The sequence below is a fragment of the Drosophila mauritiana genome, chromosome 3L, assembly GCF_004382145.1.
Source record: "Drosophila mauritiana strain mau12 chromosome 3L, ASM438214v1, whole genome shotgun sequence".
Classification (NCBI taxonomy): Eukaryota; Metazoa; Arthropoda; class Insecta; order Diptera; family Drosophilidae; genus Drosophila; species Drosophila mauritiana.
The window spans coordinates 10733279-10752675 of NC_046669.1; the positions used below are offsets into that span (position 1 = coordinate 10733279).

Below are 19397 nucleotides of genomic sequence, written 5' to 3' on the forward strand. Positions count from 1 at the left end.
TAACGCGCGGCCAACACGATCACATCGCAGATCCAAACACAACCACACCGGACCCAAACTATACACCATATAGCATAGGCATAGGCATAGTATAGTGTGCATAGTGTATAGTGTACATATTATATAGTCTGGTATAACAAGTGCGCGGCGTTGCGAGATCGGCGTTGATTTAGATTTATGTTTTGATTCTTTCAACGAGTGTTTCGGCTAATTGCCAGTTGCTCAAAGTTTGATTAGCCGTCATTTTCGATTATTTGGATATTAAACACAAAGAATTGCAGTTACTTTTGCTGAATTGAAATAAAATTGTGGTTTTTTTTTACAAGCACCGGTAAGTGAGTGATACATATTTTGGGGCTAATTAGTCAGCGGAAGTCGCTACGCGCAACTTTTGCAAATTAGTAAGTCGGGCACGAGTGCACAGATCGTTGAGTTCACTTTAGCTAAGTTAAGTGAACTAAGACCCAATTAATTGCAGTTAAATTTAGCCAGCGAAGCGCATCAAATGCCTGACGCAAATTATTGATCGACTTGCCAAAATTTGCTCGCGAAAGTTTCAAAGTGCCGTCAGCTATTCAAGATATGAGACTCAGCTCATTTTGAATATTTGCACTGTAGATTCACTTCTTGGCAAACATAAAGTCTATATATATATCTTAAGATAAGTTGAATACACAACTTTCTGTCAACAATTTCAAGTCCTTTCACAGCGCTTAAGGGAAAATGTAACCACTCGCTACAACCTATCTATATCTTAATCTATATAATCATCAGTGGTCATTGCCAACAACCAACCATTGATATCTTACAGATAAAAATCATAAGTGATCAAGTCTTTGAACAATATTAACAATGCATAGCTATAAGTCCACCTACTTTTGTTTGACTTGCAAGTTTATTTTCTGATATGCGGCATGAGAGTGTGATAAGGAACATGGCTTTCAAGCCACATCACTCATACGTCCAGTTTGCCAAGCTGAAGTGTGGCAACACACAAAGATCGCTGACTTCACTGACATTTGCACTCCGCTGATATTAAATTATTTAGCTGGCTATTCTTGAAGAAGATTACCAACTACAAGTTGAGTGAATGGCACATGAATGTTAAGAAAATTACTGGTTTGGGAAACTACTCTTGCCTACTACAAGACCAGGCATAGAGCTTTACTCAATTAATTTTTTTTATTTAATTTTTTTAAGTACTTTATAGAGAGATAAACATTCAATAGTTGCATTTGATAGCCCATTTTCCTCACTATAATTTTCTCTTTAAAAATCGTATTACTTCAAACTCTACACGTTTTCCTCTCTCTTTTGCTCACGCAAAATTAATTATCGCCTTGCGTGGAAAATTTCATTAAAAAACTGGCACTTGCAGTTGTTGCGCTACCACATTGCGATCTTTAAAAACAGTTGGCTGACAAAACTTTTCCAGCTGCTCGGAATGTGGCTATTGCCAAGAACTTTTCCATACCGAAATTCACTGTCAGACGGGCCAAGACGGTGGAAAACTGTAGTTTCGAAAACGAAATGATAAAGCGGAGCAAGGCCGACGTCTTTTGGTTGAAGCCAGCCAGTTAGAAGTCGTTTGGGCCAAGTCAAGAGATTCCAAATCCACGACCAAAGCGGCCAACCAGAAAGTCGCTGCTGCTGACAATTGAAATTAGTATTCCGCTGCGGAGCAGCTAAGGCCAAATACACTGGCCTGGCTCATTGAACTTGGCTAACTCTCGCGAGTCTAGACGGCTAAAAGCCCACAACACAACAGTGAGTAAATAAAAGCACAATAAAGGCCAAAATAACAAAATAACAAAATAAAAACAAAACAGAGAGCCGGGAGAGTCGCGTGCCGCTTTTTTAATTGATATTCCACTGGCGTTCACGTGAACAAAAACCCAAGCGATTCATCGTGGGGAATTCTTGGCTAAGCAAAATTTTCAAAACTATATATTTTAAGGCAGCTGCATGAGAATAAAAACAAAAAGCGAAAATAGAAAGGTCTAAATCATTTTGCGGCCAAGTCAAAACAAATTGACAAATTGCAAATCGGCACAGTCGCAAAATTAATTTATTAACATGCTACGAATCCAGTTAAAACCGCCTGCAATTCATTAGTAAAACAAACTGAGGGGATTTGTTTTGTTTTAGCATAGTTGGAAATAAATTATGGAAATTATTTCGGCGAATTCTGTTTTGCGTCTAGTCTAGACTTTGTCTATTTTTGGTGGTGATACCACAAATAACGCGTAAGCCGGAATTAGACTATTAGAAAGTTATCTGAATAATGACATAATTAGTAAAGAATTTCCCCAACAAAAATATGAAATAAGTGAAATTATATATATTTCCTAAAAATTTCATAGTTTTTACTATGAGCACATTGCGCATACGCCCAGTTGTGCTCATTGATGAATACTATTGTTTTTGAAATCTTTTCTATAGGAATTTCAGAATTTTCCACTAAATCATTAGCTATGCAATGCAGCAATTATTCCATTCATAAATAAATTATTTAGCATAGCTTTCCCATGTAGAGCCATTACTCATGTGTTCCCAAAAGTCAATTTAGTGTAATCAACGTCAAGAGCTGCCCATAGATCGGTTAATGACTTCCGCATATCTGAGACTTTGTCCGAGGTACGGAGAAAAAGCCGCCGTACTTGAGATTATGCAGAGAGTCATTCAGGTTATAGACCAGATCTGGGTGGCCTATAAGGCAGATGGGGACTCAACTCGACTCATGTTATATGTCGTCTGATCTGCAGATATAAGAGGCACGCTCGTTAAAACGAGCCATTGAGAACCGGAAAAGTTGGCGTAATTTGCCAAAATTTCCATATCTCTCGGACAGATGAGATTATCTTAACTGGAAGCCGTAAAGTCTCAAATTGCCCGTTGTCACACGAATACATATTTTTTCCAATTAAGCGAGGGGCGGTGGGCGGTGGCGAACAACAAAGTCCGATTCTACAGACAAGTGACACTAAAATTGGCCTTTGTTGTTCGCTTCTATTCTATTTTAGCACGTCTCAGAACGCCGCACGATACTTGTAATGCCCAGGTACTCGTAATACCCGTAATACCCTAAAATCCGTAAGGGGGCAATACGCGGAATTGAGGCAGTCGGATTCGAAAATCGGGGCAATGATTGGCTGGCACTGAACTTGACATTTGCCGCAGTCTGCTTTCAATTTAGAAATATGTCAGCGGCGCAAACTATTTTCAGAGCAACGCGCAGCGTGCACATCACGCACTTGTTGCGCCACAGATGCAGATGCAGATACAAATGCAAAACGGATACAGATAAAGATACAGATACAGCTGTAGATATGCGGTAGATTTCGAAGGAGTCACTATTCTTAAAGGGAATGGGCTTTAGAGCTTAATTTTTTCTAAAGTATTTATACTCTATTAATTTATTAATATTTTTGCTTAAAAGTCATGACCAAGAATGGACACAGCAATTCCGCTTACGTCGGCGATCATCCGGACAAATTGGAGCTGGCGGAGAAGGGTCAGAAGAACAAGGCCGTAGTGACCAAGGATCCCGACTACAATCCCTATCACCATCGCGATGTGGAGCATCCCACCACGTAAGCAAGGATCTGAAGATAATTCCTATAAAATAAGAAATATAATAATATAATATTTTTAAGGAACTCGGAAACGCTGTTCCATTTGCTAAAGGGTTCGCTGGGCACAGGAATTCTGGCCATGCCGAATGCCTTTCGCAACTCCGGTTATATCACCGGATCCATTGGTACGATTGTCATTGGTTTCATTTGCACATTCTGCATTCACCAGCTGGTCAAGGCTCAGTATGAACTGTGCCGCAGGAAGAAGGTGGGTTACGCACAGATCCTGAAGTTAGTTAATCCAGGTTAATACCTACGCTATCTCCATCACAGATGCCCAGCATGAATTATCCAATGGTGGCGGAGACGGCAATGGGCGAAGGCCCAAAATGCTTCCGGGTTTTTGCTCCCTACATTGGCACAGTGGTTAACACCTTCCTGCTAATCTATCAACTGGGCACCTGTTGCGTTTACGTGGTCTTCGTGGCGTCCAACATTAAGGCCATTGTGGATGCAGTGGCCGATACGAGCATCGATGTGCGACTCTGCATGATCATCATACTGCTGCCTCTGATCCTCATCAACTGGGTGCGGAATCTTAAGTATCTAGCTCCGTTCTCCACGCTGGCCAACGCCATTACGATGGTATCCTTCGGCATAATTTGCTACTACATCTTCCGCGAGCCAGTCACCACAGAGGGCAAGGATGCCTTTGGAAAACCCTCGAACTTCCCGCTATTCTTCGGCACCGTCTTGTTTGCGCTGGAAGCCATCGGTGTAATCCTGCCCCTGGAGAACGAGATGAAGACCCCGCAGAAGTTCGGCGGCAGCTGTGGAGTCCTCAACGTATCCATGGTGCTCATTGTGTTCCTCTACGTGGGCATGGGTCTCTTTGGTTATCTCAACTATGGATCTGCGGTGCTGGGTTCCATCACACTAAACATGCCGGAGCACGAAGTGTAAGCTACTAACTAACAATTTATATCCTAATTATACTGACTATTAATTGTCTCTCCTTTAAGGCTTTCCATGTGCGTTAAGGGCATGCTGGCCTTTGCCATTTACATAACCCATGGCTTGGCCTGCTATGTGGCCATTGATATCACCTGGAATGACTATGTGGCCAAGCGCCTGGGCGCCCAACGGAATGCCCTGTTTTGGGAGTACGCAGTGCGAACTGGCCTTGTCCTGATCACCTGTAAGTCTGATATTCCCTAAATATATTCTTTGCCAGTTATATTCATGTTCCCTTTTTCCCTAGTCCTCCTGGCAGTGGCCATTCCCAACCTGGAACTGTTCATCTCCCTGTTTGGAGCACTGTGCCTCTCCGCTTTGGGTCTGGCTTTCCCGGCACTCATCCAGATCTGCACACATTGGTACAATACGAAGGGTTTCGCAAAGGTCTGGCTGGTGTTAAGTGAGTGTGCTGATTAAATAGCCATAGAGATCTATTTACTAACCAAAAATCCTTGCAGGCAACTTTGTGCTGATCATTGTGGGCATCCTGGGCTTGGTAATCGGCACATATACCTCACTCAAGGAGATCGTGCTGACCTTTTCCGAGTAGTTTGCTTATGCGAGAACCTAAATCCGCCAGTGGGCATTCCAATTCAAGCGAAAGTATTATGAGCAATCGAAAGATATTGAAATCTGTAAACATTCGCAGCGCAGCACAAATGACAAGATGCAGATACAACTAGGGATGTAGTTACAGTTGAGCTGAGATCCACTGTTTATGTGTAAAGTTATACTCTGAACTAATTGTTGTGTATTTGTATAGAATTTAACAGATTTGTGATATTTTAAGCGTCATGCCCAAGAATCTGTACAACAAACGTGTGTATATCATATATCTCTTTATATAGTAGATAGCTTCTTGATAAGTAGTTTAGTGCACAGTCACATCTTTTTAAGTCATATTTAAAGTACGATAGCAGATAACCACAATAATAAACACATTTTGCCATATTAAGATACGCCATGGGGAATCTATTGCTGGGCTATGTAATCCTTAAGTGCGTTGCTAAGTCTTTTAGCACCATCCACCAACTTCGCCTTCGGATAGAAGGCAATGGACAGGCGGAAGAACTGTTTGCCACTTTGGCCATCCGCAGAGAAGCGTGTCCCTACTATAAAGTAGATCTTATGATTCTCCACGCAGTACTGGAGAAACTCTCGGCAGTCCAATCGATCCGGTAGCCGCACCCAGATGAAGTATCCGCCCGTGGGGCTGACCAACTTGCAGCAGTCGGGCAACTCCTCTCGAAGCACCTGCGTGGTGGCCAGCATTCGCTCCTTATAAGCCTCATAGAACACAGCTATTTGCTTCTGAGCCAGCTTCAGCTCAAAGAGACTGCCCACAATCCCTGACGTGTAGTTGTTGAAGCATCCACCACTATTGGCAAATCCACTTCCATCTATAATAGGTTTCAGCCGCGGAGGAACCTCAAGCCAGCCCAGGCGAACTCCAGGACCCAGAATCTTGGAGAAACTACCATTGGAGATAACATGTCCTGCGAAATCTACATCATTTCTGTCATCATAGGACAACAGACGGCTGTGTTTGGGCTTTTCGCCATAGCTAAGGATATTATAAACATCATCGCAGACGACAAGGAAATCATAATTCCTAGCAAGTTTTACGATTCCTCGACAGACCTCTATAAAAATCATAAATAAAATGAAGAAAATAGTTTAAAAGTACATAAAATACTCTGGAACCTACCTGGCGAGAATAGAATCCCCGTGGGATTATGATACGTTGGTATCGTATAGTAGATTCCCCAGAACTCCTTCTTCTTCGATTGAAAGCGTCGTTTGGAGACCTGCTCTTCAAGATCCTTCAGATCCACGCCATCATCGTTGAGCTTAACGGGAACTATGGTCAGAGTGCTAAAGTGTTTTATACTATCTAAAGCAATCATATAGGTGTACTCATCCACGAATACGAAACCCTCAAAGTCCAACATTGTGGACAAAAGTAGGTGAAGGCCATGTGTTGCTCCTGTGGTTACTATCAAATCCTCACTGAAAATCGAAACCACGATATTAATAAGATATAGAATAAGATCGCAAAATATAAGGCTACCAATTGACGGGACTTTTAAACATTTCGGTGAAATAGGTGGAGATCTCGCGTCGCACCTCGAATGTTCCACTTGTTGGTCCATATTGGAAAATCAGCGACTGATTTTCCCGCTTTTCGCGTTCCTGCAAAGGGAACCAACCAACAACGGTCGTTATTAAGAGAGTATTGCGTAAGAGTCGTACCCACCAGACAATGATCTGTGGCCGTCCGGAAGCTATCACAGTTGGCGGTCAGGAGATCTGTTCCTGGAGCACCCACTCCGAGATTTAGGATGTCCGGAGCGTACACATTCCAATCACCGCCATCGAAAAGGTGCTTTAGCTTGCGATCTTGACTGGATTTCAACATGTTTAACGTTCTGTTCTTGGCATACTTATGCCTTATCTAAGCGATGTGTACTTGCATTTATTGTACAAACTGTGAATAGATCTAACATTTTAGTGCTCGTCATTTCATACCTATTAGTTGTAGCATATGGAGGCACGATGTTTTCCAGATTGATTAGAAGCTATAGGATGTTAGCACTTGCCCCAATATTGATATGATTCAGTAACTATTATAATCTATTACGTCTATTACGTCATAACTAATACCTATATTTGTTTTAAGATATGTATATAGGTATAGAATCATTATAACAACAGTCTTCCCAGAATTGTAATCTTGTCTATTCTAAGTTATATTTTAAAAGTTTAATATAGGGTATTTAACGTTCGAGTGTCGATGGACTAAGTTATTTATACGCGTTTCGATGCGAATGTCAAGCAATCCACTTGCAATTTCCATTACCATCGAAACGCAAGCATCAGCGGATTGCAAACATTACTTTGTTTTTGGAAAACTCGGAAAATCGTATTGCAACTTCATTGGAAAGACTATGGATAAACCCACAACTAGCGCTGCGGCCGCTGTGGCACAAGATTCCAACCTTCTTCCGGACTCCCCACAACACGGACCTACATTGTCCAGCGCCTCCAGTTTCGAGGCACTGACGCGACACGACCCCAATCTCAGTCGTTTGGCCACGAAAATGTTCAACAAAACGGAGGAGTACATCACCCACGAACTGAACGCTCCGCTGGAGGATTACAAGCTGCTGGAGGAGATGAACAAGGCTACGATTGCCAAGTACAAGGATATGCGGCAGATTGCCGAGAATCTGAATACTTCGACCAGTGAATTGAGCCTCAAGTTTCAACAATTAGCTCCGATGATGCAGCAAATCGATGAGATTTCCGACACCGTCGACAAATTGGAGGCGGCGGCCTATAAACTGGACGCATACAGCATAGCCCTAGAAAATCGCGTCAAGTGCGTGCTACAAAGGAAATCCGGAGGCGGTCAAATGGCACAATAAGACATCTCCATTTAAAGGGCTTTATGGTACACATTTATTATATTAGATTCTATGTCAACCAAGTAATAGTTTAAATATAATCGCAATTATGTTAAGGAATATCAGGGGAACTGAAAGAATGGGAAATGGTGAACCAATCATGTTTATAGAAACTTAATAATATGGTACTCACTCTTGGCCACTGTGCGTATGGAACGAATGAGGTTTAGCACCTGATCCTTGGCCGTAGGTGCTCCAAAGTCCTGCTGGCCCGCCTGTCGTCCCCAGCCAACTGAAAAGTGTGCCAAAAAATTGAACATCGTGGCATTGGAAGCAACAATTTTATATGAGAACTTACACTTGGCCAGAAAGCGCTCCTCGTGCAGAATGCACACCGCATTCAGGCACAGGAGTGAGGATTCAATCAGTGTCCACAAAGTAAACATATTTGCGCCGAGTTATTACTATTTACATCAAAATAAACCAAAATCACCAATAATTGTTGACGTCAGTGATGCCGACTGCCATTCACTACGAACGCAGAAACAGCTGATTGATTGTTGGTGCTCGTTGTGAATGGTAAATGGTTATATGGAAAAAAAATGCGCGCCAAATAAAAATTCAAATCTGGATCTAGTAATGATTTTATTATTTACTTTATTTAATATTAATCTGCGTATTTATTGAGCCCAAGGCAGCACACCCAATGCACACTTGGGCCAATCGGTATCTGGAAATAGCAATTACAGTAAGAGCGATAATTAATTCATTTTCAAAACACATAAATGTTACGTCAAATCAAAACTTACGCTTGTCTAATTTCCAAACTCCCCATTCTGATTTATGCTCTCTGCCTTGAGCTGCTTGTCCCAAAAATTGTTCCAAATAGTCTTGATTGTTGCTCTCCTCTGATAAACTATCTTCTTCTATGGCTTCCTCCCCATAAAATTCTTCCAGCGGTGCATCGCAGAGTTTGGTTAAATCCTCAGCTTGCGTCTTGGTGTATGGAGGATCAACGAGCGGTATTAATCTAAGAAAATGTTAATCTTATTATACCAAAAAACAAGGAAACCCAAAACAAATTTATGCCTACCCTTTTAGAATGGGCGCTGAGAAATTGCTAAATGCATTGACACGCTGCTTAATAAAATCGCGATCAAAAACCAAAGACCTGGACTTTTTGGGATTATCGCCAAAAACAAGGGTAACCGAGAGATCCACATTTGAGTGTACTAACAGACTGCGCATTGTCTTTGAAATTTGATCCGTGTTTAGGGTGGCAAAGACCGCTGGTTTCAGCTTATCGTTCTGGAAAATAAAGAATATTTAGTGGTCATCGTTTATTTATAATTATTTACACTAACCAAATCTAGTTCGGCTTTGTACATGCGCTTCATACGGAACAGCATCCCAAAAGTTTCCAACATTTTCTTTGCCCAGTAGCTGGCTCCCAATCGCCTTTGGTCCGACTCGTTTTGGTTTTCAGCCAGTTGAACTAGGGCCAAAAAAACCTTTTCGGTATATCCCTGCACGGCCAATAGACGGAAGAGTCCCTGTGTGGCTGCAATGATGGCATCCTCGTCGTCGTCGATTTGCAGGCCAACGCCAAGGAAGTATTCCATTTTAAGCAGGCATTTCGTATATATGTCCAGCAGATCCTTCATCGACGAGGATTCCTTTTTGACCAGCGCACTTAGATCACCTAACACAGCACTCAGAATTTCTTTCGATGTCTTCGCCTTCTTGCTGGAGGAGTAGACTCGAATCTTATTGAATTCACCACTGGATTTTAGCTTGCTGATGGCCTTTAGTTTCTCAGCTCCCTTGATATGGCACTCCAGGGTCAGATCGTAGATCTCCAGTAGATCTGTCACAGCCTTTTCAAACTTAAGCTTGTCCTTGCGGTGCAGTTTGCCAGCATCCAAATTGGACATGGTTTCCATGTGTGGCAACCAGTAGTAGGTGCGCAGCCACTCCAGACAATGAACCGAGGTGTTTCTCAGCACCTCCACAGGCGGCAGCTCCTGTCCATGGGCGCACAAGTGACGCAGATCAACGATGAACGACTGGAGGCCCAGTTCCTTGGCCGTTTCGTACATGCTGGTCATGTTGTGTCCCTGGATAATGGAGGACATAAAGTTGTAGAATCGTGTAAAGGCACTGGCATAGGTGTCCTGTATCTTGGCGCTGCCCTCCTTGTCCTCCAATTGTGCCTGAACGAGCACCGATGTGGCCAAAACCGCTGCCGGGCAGAGATTTCCTCTACGCAGACACCAAATGCGGATTTTACTGAGTGCTTGACGCCATGTGGCTGGTGTGTTGGACTTGCCAAACAACCATTTGTACGTTGTATTAAATTCCAGCCTGAAAATGTAATGTTTTTATCAACGGATTGGGTTTGTTTCTACTTTTGGTCTACGCACGTGTCTCGCCAAGGAGTGACCACAGTTCGTTGTTTTACATTTTGAGGCGGTGTGACAGGAACAACTTTGGCTTTCTCCTGTTTTCCCTTTCCAGGGCTTTTCTTTTTTGCCTCAGACTTTTCGTTCTTTGCAACAGCCATGGAAATTAAGTCTGTATAAATTTATACAAATTCCGTGCGGAACAAACCGCAAACAAAATCACAACAGTTGCAACAGTGATGAGCTAAATGTAGCTATAAAAATGAATCCCTTTCCCAAGCTATGAGTTGGCAGAACATATAATTTAATTAAAAAACATATTACTCGTCAAAGGTTACCAACCTAATGTATTTAACTAATCCTTGTTAGTTCAGTAAGTTTTTATAATATTTTGCTATTTATCAAAAGAAGTATCTCTTTTGGCTATTTCTAGCGATTGCTTCGTTTGCCAACACTAACAACGTCCAACAGCTGATCGCGCCAACAAGACGCAGCCGGTTCTGTGTGAATGGTGAAATAAAATTGGAGCCAAAAATAATATTTTCTTCTTGTTCGATTGTTAAGCCTTTTCCCGCGCCCCCGTCATGACCAACAGCGCTTAACCCAATTTCCTAAAAGGGACGATAATTGTCCTCCGAAAACACTGAAGTTTACCCAGTTTCAACCCATGTACGAGATCCAACATCCTGTCATCATCAACAACAACTACAACGTGGTGGACATACTGCATCCGGAGAATATCGAATTCGATGGGCCGTCTGCGGCGCGAAAGATGATAATTGGTTCATTCTCGATGTTCGTGATCTTCTCCTACCTGCAACTATTCTACATCCTGGTGGCCATTTATCTGGCCCTGCATCACGCACACCATTGATTCGAAATCTCTGAAGGATCATGTATCACTTTGTATCCGAGCAAACGCCGGAGTTGCGGCTCTCGGAGGAGGCACTGGTCACGAGCCACGTGACGCAGTACCTCAAGAGCTTCCAACTGGATGCTGTCCGTTTCGTATACGATCGTCTGTCCAAACGGGAATACTGCATCCTGAATGATGAGAGTGGCCTTGGAAAAGTCGCTACGGTGGCGGCACTTCTAAGTGCCCTACCACCCGCCAAAAAAACACTTGTGGTGCTTCAGAACGATGAGCAACTGCTCACCGGTTGGCGATTCCATTTGGACACTCTCACTGACCTCCAGGTGTACATCATTCAGGGGGTGCAAGGTAATGCCTAATTTTTAAATTGATTTGTTTTGTGATAAGTCCAAGAGTTTGTTACTCAAAATAATTTTTATATGCATTATTTGTGAATGAATCACATTCATGATTAATTCCTAACTCGTTTTATCGTAATTTCATATTATTACGAAATAAGGCTGTTCCATTTAAACTGCAACTGCAACTTATTCAATATGATTGCTTCACTAACACCTTCACTTTCTGCCTTTACAGATACCACCGACTCCCCGCACAGCGTTTACCTGGCGAAATGGAGCCAACTACGTAGCATTGGAGATCTCAGTCGCCTCAAGTTCGACTACATTATGGTGGATAATCGAGGGCACTCGCTGAACAACAGCTTTTGCACTTCCATGCTGCTGAAGCAATTCGAGGGACGGGTGAACGTTCTTATCTCCAGTGTAGACATTACGGTGAGGCATTGCATTCATAATTCAGTTTATATCATTATAGCTTATGTGGTTTCTCTCTCTCTGCAGTCCGACGTTAGGTTGCTCTACAATGTTCTACGGTTGGGCGGCCGACTGGAGCATCAGTACAAAAGCTTTGCGAGCTTCGATCGCAAATTCCACCTGCCAGATCCGAAGGAGGTATTCAGCAAGCGCATAGATCTCGAGGAATACTACAAGCAGCGGGGATTCCTCAGCGAGTACATCAAGTAGGTGACCCAGCAACGATCAGCGATCATAAGACCGGAATAGTCAGTTGCATATTAAATTAACTTATATAATTCGTAGGGACTTTCGTCTGCGTCGTTTCCGCCATCAATTCGACAAGTCACTGCCGCTTGTCGCACCGGAGCAATACAAACACAATCTGAATCTCTGGTTGGCCTCAAAAAACAGCCAGAGCACAATAAGCGGCTCAGAGGTTTGCTCTACAATCGCTTCCATAGACAACAATCCGGCTCAGCAAAATAAAACTGGGCTCTTTGAAGAATCGGACAGTGTAGATGATGTGGCAATGTCACCGCTGATATTTGAGTCCTCCGAATCTGACGATGAACCCCTAACAGTAGAACCTGGTGCAGATCAAAACCCGGTATTAGTTGTATCCAGCGATGATTGTGAGATTGTAACACCTCCAAATACTCCGCCAAATCGAACGCCCTCATTAAATGAATCGCCTAAGACGAAATCAAAGAAAAAATATAACAAGCAAACGTCGCCGCGCAAAAAAGCTGATCTCACCGATTCCGAAGAGGATGAGGAAGCGATGCCGCCAAGGAAGAGAACTCGTGCGGCCACCGTTCATCTAACACCCAAGACAAGGAGACTCAATGTTCGAATTTTAAGGTGTTCCCTAGATAATCTAAGCACCCCACCACCGTCTAGAACCACTACTGCGATCGTAACGCCCAAAACAGAGCCCTCAGCTAGGAGAAAAAATGTGAAAAAGCGCACGGTGAGCCCAGTGGATGTGGGTCGTCCAGCCACAAGGGGAATGCAGCGCCTAACACGATCCGCTGAAACAAAACTAAACAGCAAGTACTTGAAACACCGCACATTGGATGATGTCAAGCGTAGCTTTCCAAGGAGAGTCAAGATTGAGGGGACCCAAACCCCCAGGAGTAGCAAACGAATAGTGAAGCAGGAGCCTAAGCCTAAAGCCGAGCAGGAAAAGAAACAGAAGACGGTGGAGGAACCTGTTCAAGAAACTCCGAAACGAAAGCCTGGACGTCCGAGAAAATGCAAAACTATGACTGAAGATTTGGAGAAGACAACGACTAAGCCGCATTCAAACCCCTTGCCATCTACTCCTCAAGTTCTCAGTGGCAGCTCCTTGTCCTCGGAGTACATGCAATGTGCTCAGCGAATACCAGACAATTTGGACGCCATTGAGTCGCCTGCTTTCCGTGTGCCCTTCACACCTCAACAAACTCCAATGCTTCTAACGCTGCCGTCTGCTCACAACTTGCTCAACGACTCTGAGGTGGTGGCTATTCCGCTTCACAAAGATCAAGTTGAGACAGTGGTGATCAACAGCTCCCACGATGAGAGTTCGCCGCAGGATCCATCGCAGAGTCGTCGCACCAAGGCTTTGAAAAGAAAACGCAAACCCGTGACGTCCGTCAATTCAAGTTTTGGCGGAGGATTGGGTCTACCACCGGCCAAGAGGAGTGCCAACAAGTCTCCAGATCTGTTTAGCATATCCTCGGATCACTCGCAGATTCCGCTGGCGCAACCGCGACCCTCGTCGCCCTTCGAAGGCTTTAAGATCTTTGGCTCTGAGGTGAAGCAGTTTCAGCAGCAACACGCGAATGTAAATATATCAGTGCCAAAAAAGAAGCGAGATCGCTCGTGTTTGGATATCCTAGAGCAAATGTTCGAGCCACGACAACAGCAGTCGACGAAAACTAGTCCCAAAGTCTTGCCAACCTTGCCACTGACCCAGAAGGATGATGCAACGCCTACCATAACGCAGAGGAGAAGAACCCTGCTGGAAGATGACTTCTTTGAGATAACGAACAATGGCCAGTTTGGCAGTCGCATGCGGTTGAACTCCTCTGGCGAGGTCTCGCCCGTGCAACCGGATCAACCATCCGTCAGGCCATCGCAGGCCAATAAAATCACCAATTACTTGATAGGTTCCGGAATTACCCAGGAGCGAACGCAACCCTCCAATGGTAATCGCAACTCCATTGTCGCATCGCTGCGCAAGTCACCCAAATCTCCGAGACAGGCTGCTAAATCCACGCAGGCCACGAAGCTAACACGCTGGTTTGGCTCGGTCTTCGGCGGCGTAGGCTCACAGACCAGCTCCGTGGAATCGGTCAGTGCACCAAGTACGCCGGTCAATTCATCCACAAGTGCAGCAGCGTGTCAAACGCGATCGGCGAGAAGTGGTGGAGCATCAGGACCGACCAAAAGAAAGCGACTGGAACTGTTCAAGTGATGATCAGCAATCAACTAAGATGACAAAATCCAATTCAAATCAAATCCAATTATTGGAACATGAATATATAACGTATAGTACGAAATCAAAAGCCAAGCAAAAGTTAACAGCATCCAAAAAATGGACGAATGACTATTTAGTAGGTTGTAAAAGCAAATTAATCTGAGCCATTAACTAGCCAATTTAGTTAGAATTCTACTTCGTGTGCCCATTTTGAATTGTATTTACCATAAAATTAAAAAGACACTGCATAATAGCGTATGCGTATCTCGTAAGTAGATATAATTGGTAAATTATTAGTTCAGAAGTTTATCTAGTTTCGCATTGATGCCAATAGTTAGGCGTGTTTTTGTTAAATTATTTCAATACGCATTCAAAGTGTATTCAACAATTTTAAAGTAACGAAAGATATCGTTTTTGGAAGAAAGTACCATGTAATTTTGTATCATCATTAAATAAACGAATGGTTAACATTTAAAAATGAAGTGTTGTGTGTTTTATTAGCAATTAAGATATTTGTTAGGTAAGTCAATTAGGTCCTTGCATGCTATCCTCTCTGTTTTCCGAATATTATCGTTAAGTTGTGCATCACCGCCTGGCGCTGGAACTCCAGTTCCCGCCTGCACATGCCGCCCAAGAGTGGTGGACACTGATACTGTATGTTCTCCTGGGCCAGGGTATCACCATTCGAGTTCCTGAACGTGAACTCACTCAGTGATTGTACTGCAAAAGAGATTCATTTACGATTAGCGAGGGCAAACATATTCACTTCCGCCTAATCTTACGGCAGTAGAATCCGGCAAAGAAGCAGGTCTGATGCGTGGACTTGATGGCATAGGCCACGGGCGATACTCCGGGCATTGACTTGGTGACCACGTACTTGGCCGTGGCCGTATTCAGCCAGTACGGCCAATGGGATAGTCTCTCTGTGTATTGCACCGTGTAGCGCCAGTCGTGGGCGTGGCCATGATCAGCGAGGATCTTGAAGTTTAAACTGTGTGTGATGGGGGGAAAATTCTTGATTATCGTATAAACTGGAGAATCCAGAACTTGTAGCTGCTCTAGAAAGAGTTTTCCTTACATGGTGGGATTGAGCAGCCGCATCTTGTTAAAATCCGCCACATACTCCCAGACCTTTTCCGGTTGACTCCGCTTGATAATGCCCTCGATCTGGTACTTCTGATAGCCACTGGAGAAGACGAAGACATAGAGCAGCAGGGCGGCGACGAGGAGCACCGACGCCCGCTTAATATTCGACAGGCGGGGTGTGTGCATCATGGATTTCAGACGTCGACTGGCGATTATTGTGTGTATATGGTGGACTATTCGAATTTCAAATGAACAACATGTGCCACAGAATTCACCACAAAGATTGTGATAAACAAAAAGGGATCTTAAGTACAGTGGCGGCTGGAAGAGGGTATATATACTACTTCTTTCGTGGGGAGTTTAAGAGTTGGATTAATAGTTTGTAATGATTAACATGAACTGGATTTACGCTAGACTTAAACTAAAAAAAATGTTAAGAAGGGCCCGTGTTTATATGGTCTTGATATCTCGTATTTGAACATTTCTTATGTTTAAGTTTGGGTAAAATTTAAAAAAAATTAAAAAACCGAACCGAAAATATTTGAATTCAAAATTTAGATGCTTGAATAATTATAACAGTAAATTTATATCAGTACCTAAACTCCTTGCAAGGCATAACTTCTGTATTACAAATATTATTAATCATTTATTGTATACTTTACTAAAATAAATGAAATTAAACTTAATTTATTTATAAGTAAACTGCAATCACAGCACCTTCATTTCAGCTATGTTTTTTGCAGGTCAAAGCTTTGAAGCGCAGCCCCCTGGTGACCCCCCTTCCCCACACACCAATCAACCGGCAAAAAATTTCAAATGCTGCCTAACACTGGCACTAGAACGAAAGCTTTGGCGAATGGCGAAAGCTGCGCTGGCAGCTCGTCCATATGATCGCCACTCTCCATTCAGTTTATAAACAACGCTCGCCGGCTGCAGTTGGAAACGGAGAGCGCGAAATCAATACGTATATAGCATACCCTTAGGACCACCGTCAGCATATGTAATTGCTTATCACAGTCTGGCTGTCCGAAATCGGTAGGTCTCATCGCTCCAGCGACAACAGATCCCTCAACAACTCGTGCCACCCCCCGCAAATTGCCGGCTTACGTAAGCCAATTGTATTCGTTTTGGATTCGTTTTAGCTGAGAGAACATCAATCAAAATACAAAAAAAAAAAAAAACATGCGGCTACTGGCCAGACACGCGATTCGATTGCTGGGTCAGGAGAATCGCGCGGGCGAGGTGGCTTCAATTTCGAGAGGAGCAATCCGGCTGAAGGCCACAACCGGTTACCTCAATCTGGCCACGGCAAGTGTTCAGCCATTGGAGCCGGAGAAACAGGTGCAGAGAAAGGTGAGTACTCCATTTGGTGGGCACAAAGTTTCCATATCGATTTCGCTAATCGGAAATTCAATCAGAATTCGCCACTCACGGATTCCTTTGGCCGACATCATACCTATTTGAGAATTTCTCTAACCGAGCGCTGCAACCTGCGATGTAAGTACACCCAACCTATGTTTTCGACCCTTATCAGTTTGCCCTGTTATTGTTTTACCTATTTGATAATACTCGTTGTGAAGTGGATCCCAGCCTTGATTGAATAATGTGGCGAAATTCGTGTCTTACACACCCACAACTGCGGTCAACATAATAGTTATCGAGTCCACTCATATCACCCATTTGTTACCAAACTAGAGCATATATTCTAATTTCATTTGGGGGTTGTATTGTAATCAGCTAATTTTGGCGACATTAACTACGTATCTGATTTCGATTACTGATAGCAAACCCCCATTGATGTTAGATAACTTAATGTTCTTGACTTGAATTCGAGAAACTTCCATGCTACTCTTCAGTTAACATACATGAACTTATATTAAGTTCCAATTGGAAAATTCTATTATAACTATAATCTTCTCATATTTTCAGGCGACTACTGCATGCCCGCTGAAGGCGTTCCGCTACAGCCCAAAAACAAGCTTCTGACCACCGAGGAAATCCTTCGTCTAGCTCGAATTTTCGTGGAGCAGGGCGTACGAAAGATCCGCTTGACCGGCGGAGAGCCCACTGTGCGCAGGGATATCGTGGAGATTGTGGCACAAATGAAAGCTCTACCCGAACTGGAGCAAGTCGGAATTACCACCAATGGCCTGGTGCTGACCCGCCTGCTGTTGCCGCTCCAGAGAGCTGGTCTGGATAACCTGAACATCAGTTTGGACACGCTGAAAAGGGATCGCTTTGAGAAGATCACCAGGCGAAAAGGATGGGAGCGGGTGATAGCCGGCATTGATCTAGCTGTCCAATTGGGCTATCGCCCCAAGGTGAACTGCGTCCTTATGCGGGATTTCAACGAGGATGAAATCTGCGATTTCGTTGAGTTTACCAGGGATCGTCCGGTAGATGTGCGGTTCATAGAGTACATGCCTTTCTCCGGAAACAAGTGGCATACAGAGAGGCTCATTTCGTACAAAGATACCCTGCAAATCATTCGACAAAGGTGGCCAGACTTTAAGGCCCTTCCCAATGGACCCAATGACACCTCTAAAGCCTATGCTGTTCCGGGCTTCAAAGGTCAGGTCGGCTTCATCACCTCCATGACGGAACACTTTTGTGGTACCTGCAATAGATTGCGACTCACTGCGGATGGCAACATAAAGGTGTGCTTGTTTGGCAACAAAGAGTTCTCGTTGAGAGATGCCATGCGAGATGAGAGTGTTAGCGAGGAACAGTTGGTGGATCTCATTGGAGCAGCCGTCCAGCGTAAGAAGAAACAGCATGCAGGTGAGTTGCGATTGCGAATCAAACGTAGAAAGTCTTCAGACCTTGGTACTCCTTCGCAGGCATGCTCAACCTGTCGCAGATGGAGAACCGGCCCATGATACTCATTGGCGGCTAGTAGACACACCACACTCTCTCCCCTCTCCCGTTGCAGATGCTGCGCCAAGACTCCATCATCATCTTCATCCTTATTCGTATCACCACGCATATCATACTTCAAGGCTGCAGCTCCAGGCCCGAAATTACAGCCGACTCACCCATGTCGATGGCCAGGGCAAGGCCCAAATGGTGGATGTGGGCGCAAAACCGTCGACCACAAGATTAGCTCGTGCAGAGGCCACTGTCCAGGTTGGTGAGAAACTCACCCAACTTATAGCCGACAATCAAGTGGCCAAGGGAGAGGTTCTGACCGTAGCCCAGATTGCTGGCATAATGGGCGCTAAGCGAACTGCCGAACTGATACCTCTGTGTCACAACATCAGCTTGTCCTCCGTGAAAGTGCAGGCCACTCTTCTGAAAACCGAACAATCTGTGCGGCTGGAGGCATCCGTTCGCTGCTCCGGCCAAACTGGAGTCGAGATGGAGGCACTAACCGCAGTTTCAGTGGCCGCGCTAACTGTGTACGACATGTGCAAGGCTGTTTCCCACGACATCTGCATCACAAATGTCCGCCTGCTAAGCAAATCCGGCGGAAAAAGGGACTTCCAGAGGGAGGAGTCCAAAAGGGGAATAGTTACAGAGGTCGAATGAGGTGTTCCTCGACTGACTGGATTAACCACGCTACGGGGAATGGAAAATAAACTACTGCTTACTTGATTTAGCCACAAACATTAAATGAAAAGACTTATGAAGCAAGAATTCATAAGTGTAAAAATGTAAATGAAATCACTTACTTATAGGAAACCAATTTGAAAAAGGGTAAATAATCATATAGTTTGTATAGTTTTTGTTTCCAGTCAGTGGGTAGAGGTGCACCAATTGCCAGATCTTGAATGAA

General features: G+C 43.9%; 9 protein-coding genes across 10 annotated transcripts; 5 read left to right on the forward strand and 4 right to left on the reverse strand.

The window, feature by feature from the left end:
- LOC117139870 (proton-coupled amino acid transporter-like protein CG1139) lies at window positions 1–5329 on the forward strand. The gene is made up of 7 exons (XM_033302527.1): window positions 1–331; window positions 3440–3593; window positions 3657–3843; window positions 3909–4534; window positions 4598–4773; window positions 4837–4992; window positions 5051–5329. The coding sequence occupies exons 2-7, from the start codon at window positions 3442–3444 to the stop codon at window positions 5140–5142; spliced, it is 1389 nt and encodes a 462-aa protein (XP_033158418.1). The 5' UTR covers window positions 1–331; window positions 3440–3441; the 3' UTR covers window positions 5143–5329.
- An 85-nt stretch (window positions 5330–5414) lies between these two features.
- LOC117139871 (uncharacterized protein YER152C) lies at window positions 5415–7141 on the reverse strand. The gene is made up of 4 exons (XM_033302528.1): window positions 6850–7141; window positions 6664–6785; window positions 6301–6602; window positions 5415–6235 (listed from the first exon to the last, which is right to left on the reverse strand). The coding sequence occupies exons 1-4, from the start codon at window positions 7009–7011 to the stop codon at window positions 5565–5567; spliced, it is 1257 nt and encodes a 418-aa protein (XP_033158419.1). The 5' UTR covers window positions 7012–7141; the 3' UTR covers window positions 5415–5564.
- Window positions 7142–7454: 313 nt separating this feature from the next.
- On the forward strand, window positions 7455–8119 carry LOC117139872 (biogenesis of lysosome-related organelles complex 1 subunit 2). Its single transcript, XM_033302529.1, has one exon. It carries the CDS (start codon window positions 7541–7543, stop codon window positions 8018–8020), a length of 480 nt encoding a protein of 159 aa, XP_033158420.1. The 5' UTR covers window positions 7455–7540; the 3' UTR covers window positions 8021–8119.
- On the reverse strand, window positions 8031–8540 carry LOC117139873 (immediate early response 3-interacting protein 1). Its single transcript, XM_033302530.1, has 3 exons — window positions 8358–8540; window positions 8193–8291; window positions 8031–8130 (listed from the first exon to the last, which is right to left on the reverse strand). Exons 1-3 carry the CDS (start codon window positions 8443–8445, stop codon window positions 8075–8077), a joined length of 243 nt encoding a protein of 80 aa, XP_033158421.1. The 5' UTR covers window positions 8446–8540; the 3' UTR covers window positions 8031–8074.
- Window positions 8541–8625: 85 nt separating this feature from the next.
- LOC117139869 lies at window positions 8626–10562 on the reverse strand. The gene is made up of 5 exons (XM_033302525.1): window positions 10423–10562; window positions 9364–10363; window positions 9093–9307; window positions 8809–9029; window positions 8626–8729 (listed from the first exon to the last, which is right to left on the reverse strand). Exons 1-5 carry the CDS (start codon window positions 10560–10562, stop codon window positions 8680–8682), a joined length of 1626 nt encoding a protein of 541 aa, XP_033158416.1. The 3' UTR covers window positions 8626–8679.
- Window positions 10563–10888: 326 nt separating this feature from the next.
- On the forward strand, window positions 10889–11293 carry LOC117139969. Its single transcript, XM_033302670.1, has one exon. It carries the CDS (start codon window positions 11069–11071, stop codon window positions 11273–11275), a length of 207 nt encoding a protein of 68 aa, XP_033158561.1. The 5' UTR covers window positions 10889–11068; the 3' UTR covers window positions 11276–11293.
- Window positions 11276–14978, forward strand: LOC117139965 (protein suppressor of underreplication). Its single transcript, XM_033302664.1, has 4 exons — window positions 11276–11623; window positions 11852–12051; window positions 12118–12296; window positions 12376–14978. The coding sequence occupies exons 1-4, from the start codon at window positions 11296–11298 to the stop codon at window positions 14531–14533; spliced, it is 2865 nt and encodes a 954-aa protein (XP_033158555.1). The 5' UTR covers window positions 11276–11295; the 3' UTR covers window positions 14534–14978.
- A 22-nt stretch (window positions 14979–15000) lies between these two features.
- On the reverse strand, window positions 15001–15920 carry LOC117139967. The gene is made up of 3 exons (XM_033302668.1): window positions 15615–15920; window positions 15319–15527; window positions 15001–15256 (listed from the first exon to the last, which is right to left on the reverse strand). The coding sequence occupies exons 1-3, from the start codon at window positions 15809–15811 to the stop codon at window positions 15081–15083; spliced, it is 582 nt and encodes a 193-aa protein (XP_033158559.1). The 5' UTR covers window positions 15812–15920; the 3' UTR covers window positions 15001–15080.
- Window positions 15921–16517: 597 nt separating this feature from the next.
- On the forward strand, window positions 16518–19280 carry LOC117139966 (molybdenum cofactor biosynthesis protein 1). 2 transcript variants are annotated; one of them, XM_033302667.1, is made up of 5 exons: window positions 16518–16657; window positions 16765–16975; window positions 17041–17119; window positions 17552–18403; window positions 18463–18648. In XM_033302667.1, the coding sequence occupies exons 2-5, from the start codon at window positions 16805–16807 to the stop codon at window positions 18516–18518; spliced, it is 1158 nt and encodes a 385-aa protein (XP_033158558.1). In that variant the 5' UTR covers window positions 16518–16657; window positions 16765–16804; the 3' UTR covers window positions 18519–18648. The 2 variants fall into 2 exon arrangements, with proteins under 2 accessions (XP_033158558.1, XP_033158557.1); XM_033302666.1 differs by having other exon boundaries at window positions 16519–16657; window positions 18555–19280.
- The last annotated feature ends 117 nt before the right edge of the window (window positions 19281–19397 follow it).

Coding starts and splice junctions, on each gene's coding strand:
- LOC117139869 (XM_033302525.1), bottom strand. CDS start 10,562: ATGGCTGTTGCAAAGAACGAAAAGTCTGAGGCAAAAAAGAAAAGCCCT. Junction 9,308..9,363: donor ACAAAGCCGAACTAGATTTG/GTTAGTGTAAAT, acceptor TTTATTTTCCAG/AACGATAAGCTGAAACCAGC. Junction 9,030..9,092: donor TCAGCGCCCATTCTAAAAGG/GTAGGCATAAAT, acceptor ACATTTTCTTAG/ATTAATACCGCTCGTTGATC.
- LOC117139870 (XM_033302527.1), top strand. CDS start 3,442: ATGACCAAGAATGGACACAGCAATTCCGCTTACGTCGGCGATCATCCG. Junction 3,594..3,656: donor GATGTGGAGCATCCCACCAC/GTAAGCAAGGAT, acceptor AATATTTTTAAG/GAACTCGGAAACGCTGTTCC. Junction 3,844..3,908: donor AACTGTGCCGCAGGAAGAAG/GTGGGTTACGCA, acceptor TCTCCATCACAG/ATGCCCAGCATGAATTATCC.
- LOC117139873 (XM_033302530.1), bottom strand. CDS start 8,445: ATGTTTACTTTGTGGACACTGATTGAATCCTCACTCCTGTGCCTGAAT. Junction 8,292..8,357: donor GGAGCGCTTTCTGGCCAAGT/GTAAGTTCTCAT, acceptor CACACTTTTCAG/TTGGCTGGGGACGACAGGCG. Junction 8,131..8,192: donor CATACGCACAGTGGCCAAGA/GTGAGTACCATA, acceptor CCATTCTTTCAG/TTCCCCTGATATTCCTTAAC.
- LOC117139966 (XM_033302666.1), top strand. CDS start 16,805: ATGCGGCTACTGGCCAGACACGCGATTCGATTGCTGGGTCAGGAGAAT. Junction 17,120..17,551: donor CGAGCGCTGCAACCTGCGAT/GTAAGTACACCC, acceptor TCATATTTTCAG/GCGACTACTGCATGCCCGCT. Junction 18,404..18,554: donor TAAGAAGAAACAGCATGCAG/GTGAGTTGCGAT, acceptor CTCCCGTTGCAG/ATGCTGCGCCAAGACTCCAT.
- LOC117139872 (XM_033302529.1), top strand. CDS start 7,541: ATGGATAAACCCACAACTAGCGCTGCGGCCGCTGTGGCACAAGATTCC.
- LOC117139969 (XM_033302670.1), top strand. CDS start 11,069: ATGTACGAGATCCAACATCCTGTCATCATCAACAACAACTACAACGTG.
- LOC117139965 (XM_033302664.1), top strand. CDS start 11,296: ATGTATCACTTTGTATCCGAGCAAACGCCGGAGTTGCGGCTCTCGGAG. Junction 11,624..11,851: donor CATCATTCAGGGGGTGCAAG/GTAATGCCTAAT, acceptor CTGCCTTTACAG/ATACCACCGACTCCCCGCAC. Junction 12,052..12,117: donor TCTCCAGTGTAGACATTACG/GTGAGGCATTGC, acceptor CTCTCTCTGCAG/TCCGACGTTAGGTTGCTCTA.
- LOC117139967 (XM_033302668.1), bottom strand. CDS start 15,811: ATGATGCACACACCCCGCCTGTCGAATATTAAGCGGGCGTCGGTGCTC. Junction 15,528..15,614: donor CGGCTGCTCAATCCCACCAT/GTAAGGAAAACT, acceptor CATCACACACAG/TTTAAACTTCAAGATCCTCG. Junction 15,257..15,318: donor CTTTGCCGGATTCTACTGCC/GTAAGATTAGGC, acceptor TCTCTTTTGCAG/TACAATCACTGAGTGAGTTC.
- LOC117139871 (XM_033302528.1), bottom strand. CDS start 7,011: ATGTTGAAATCCAGTCAAGATCGCAAGCTAAAGCACCTTTTCGATGGC. Junction 6,786..6,849: donor CGGCCACAGATCATTGTCTG/GTGGGTACGACT, acceptor TTCCCTTTGCAG/GAACGCGAAAAGCGGGAAAA. Junction 6,236..6,300: donor GGGGATTCTATTCTCGCCAG/GTAGGTTCCAGA, acceptor TGATTTTTATAG/AGGTCTGTCGAGGAATCGTA.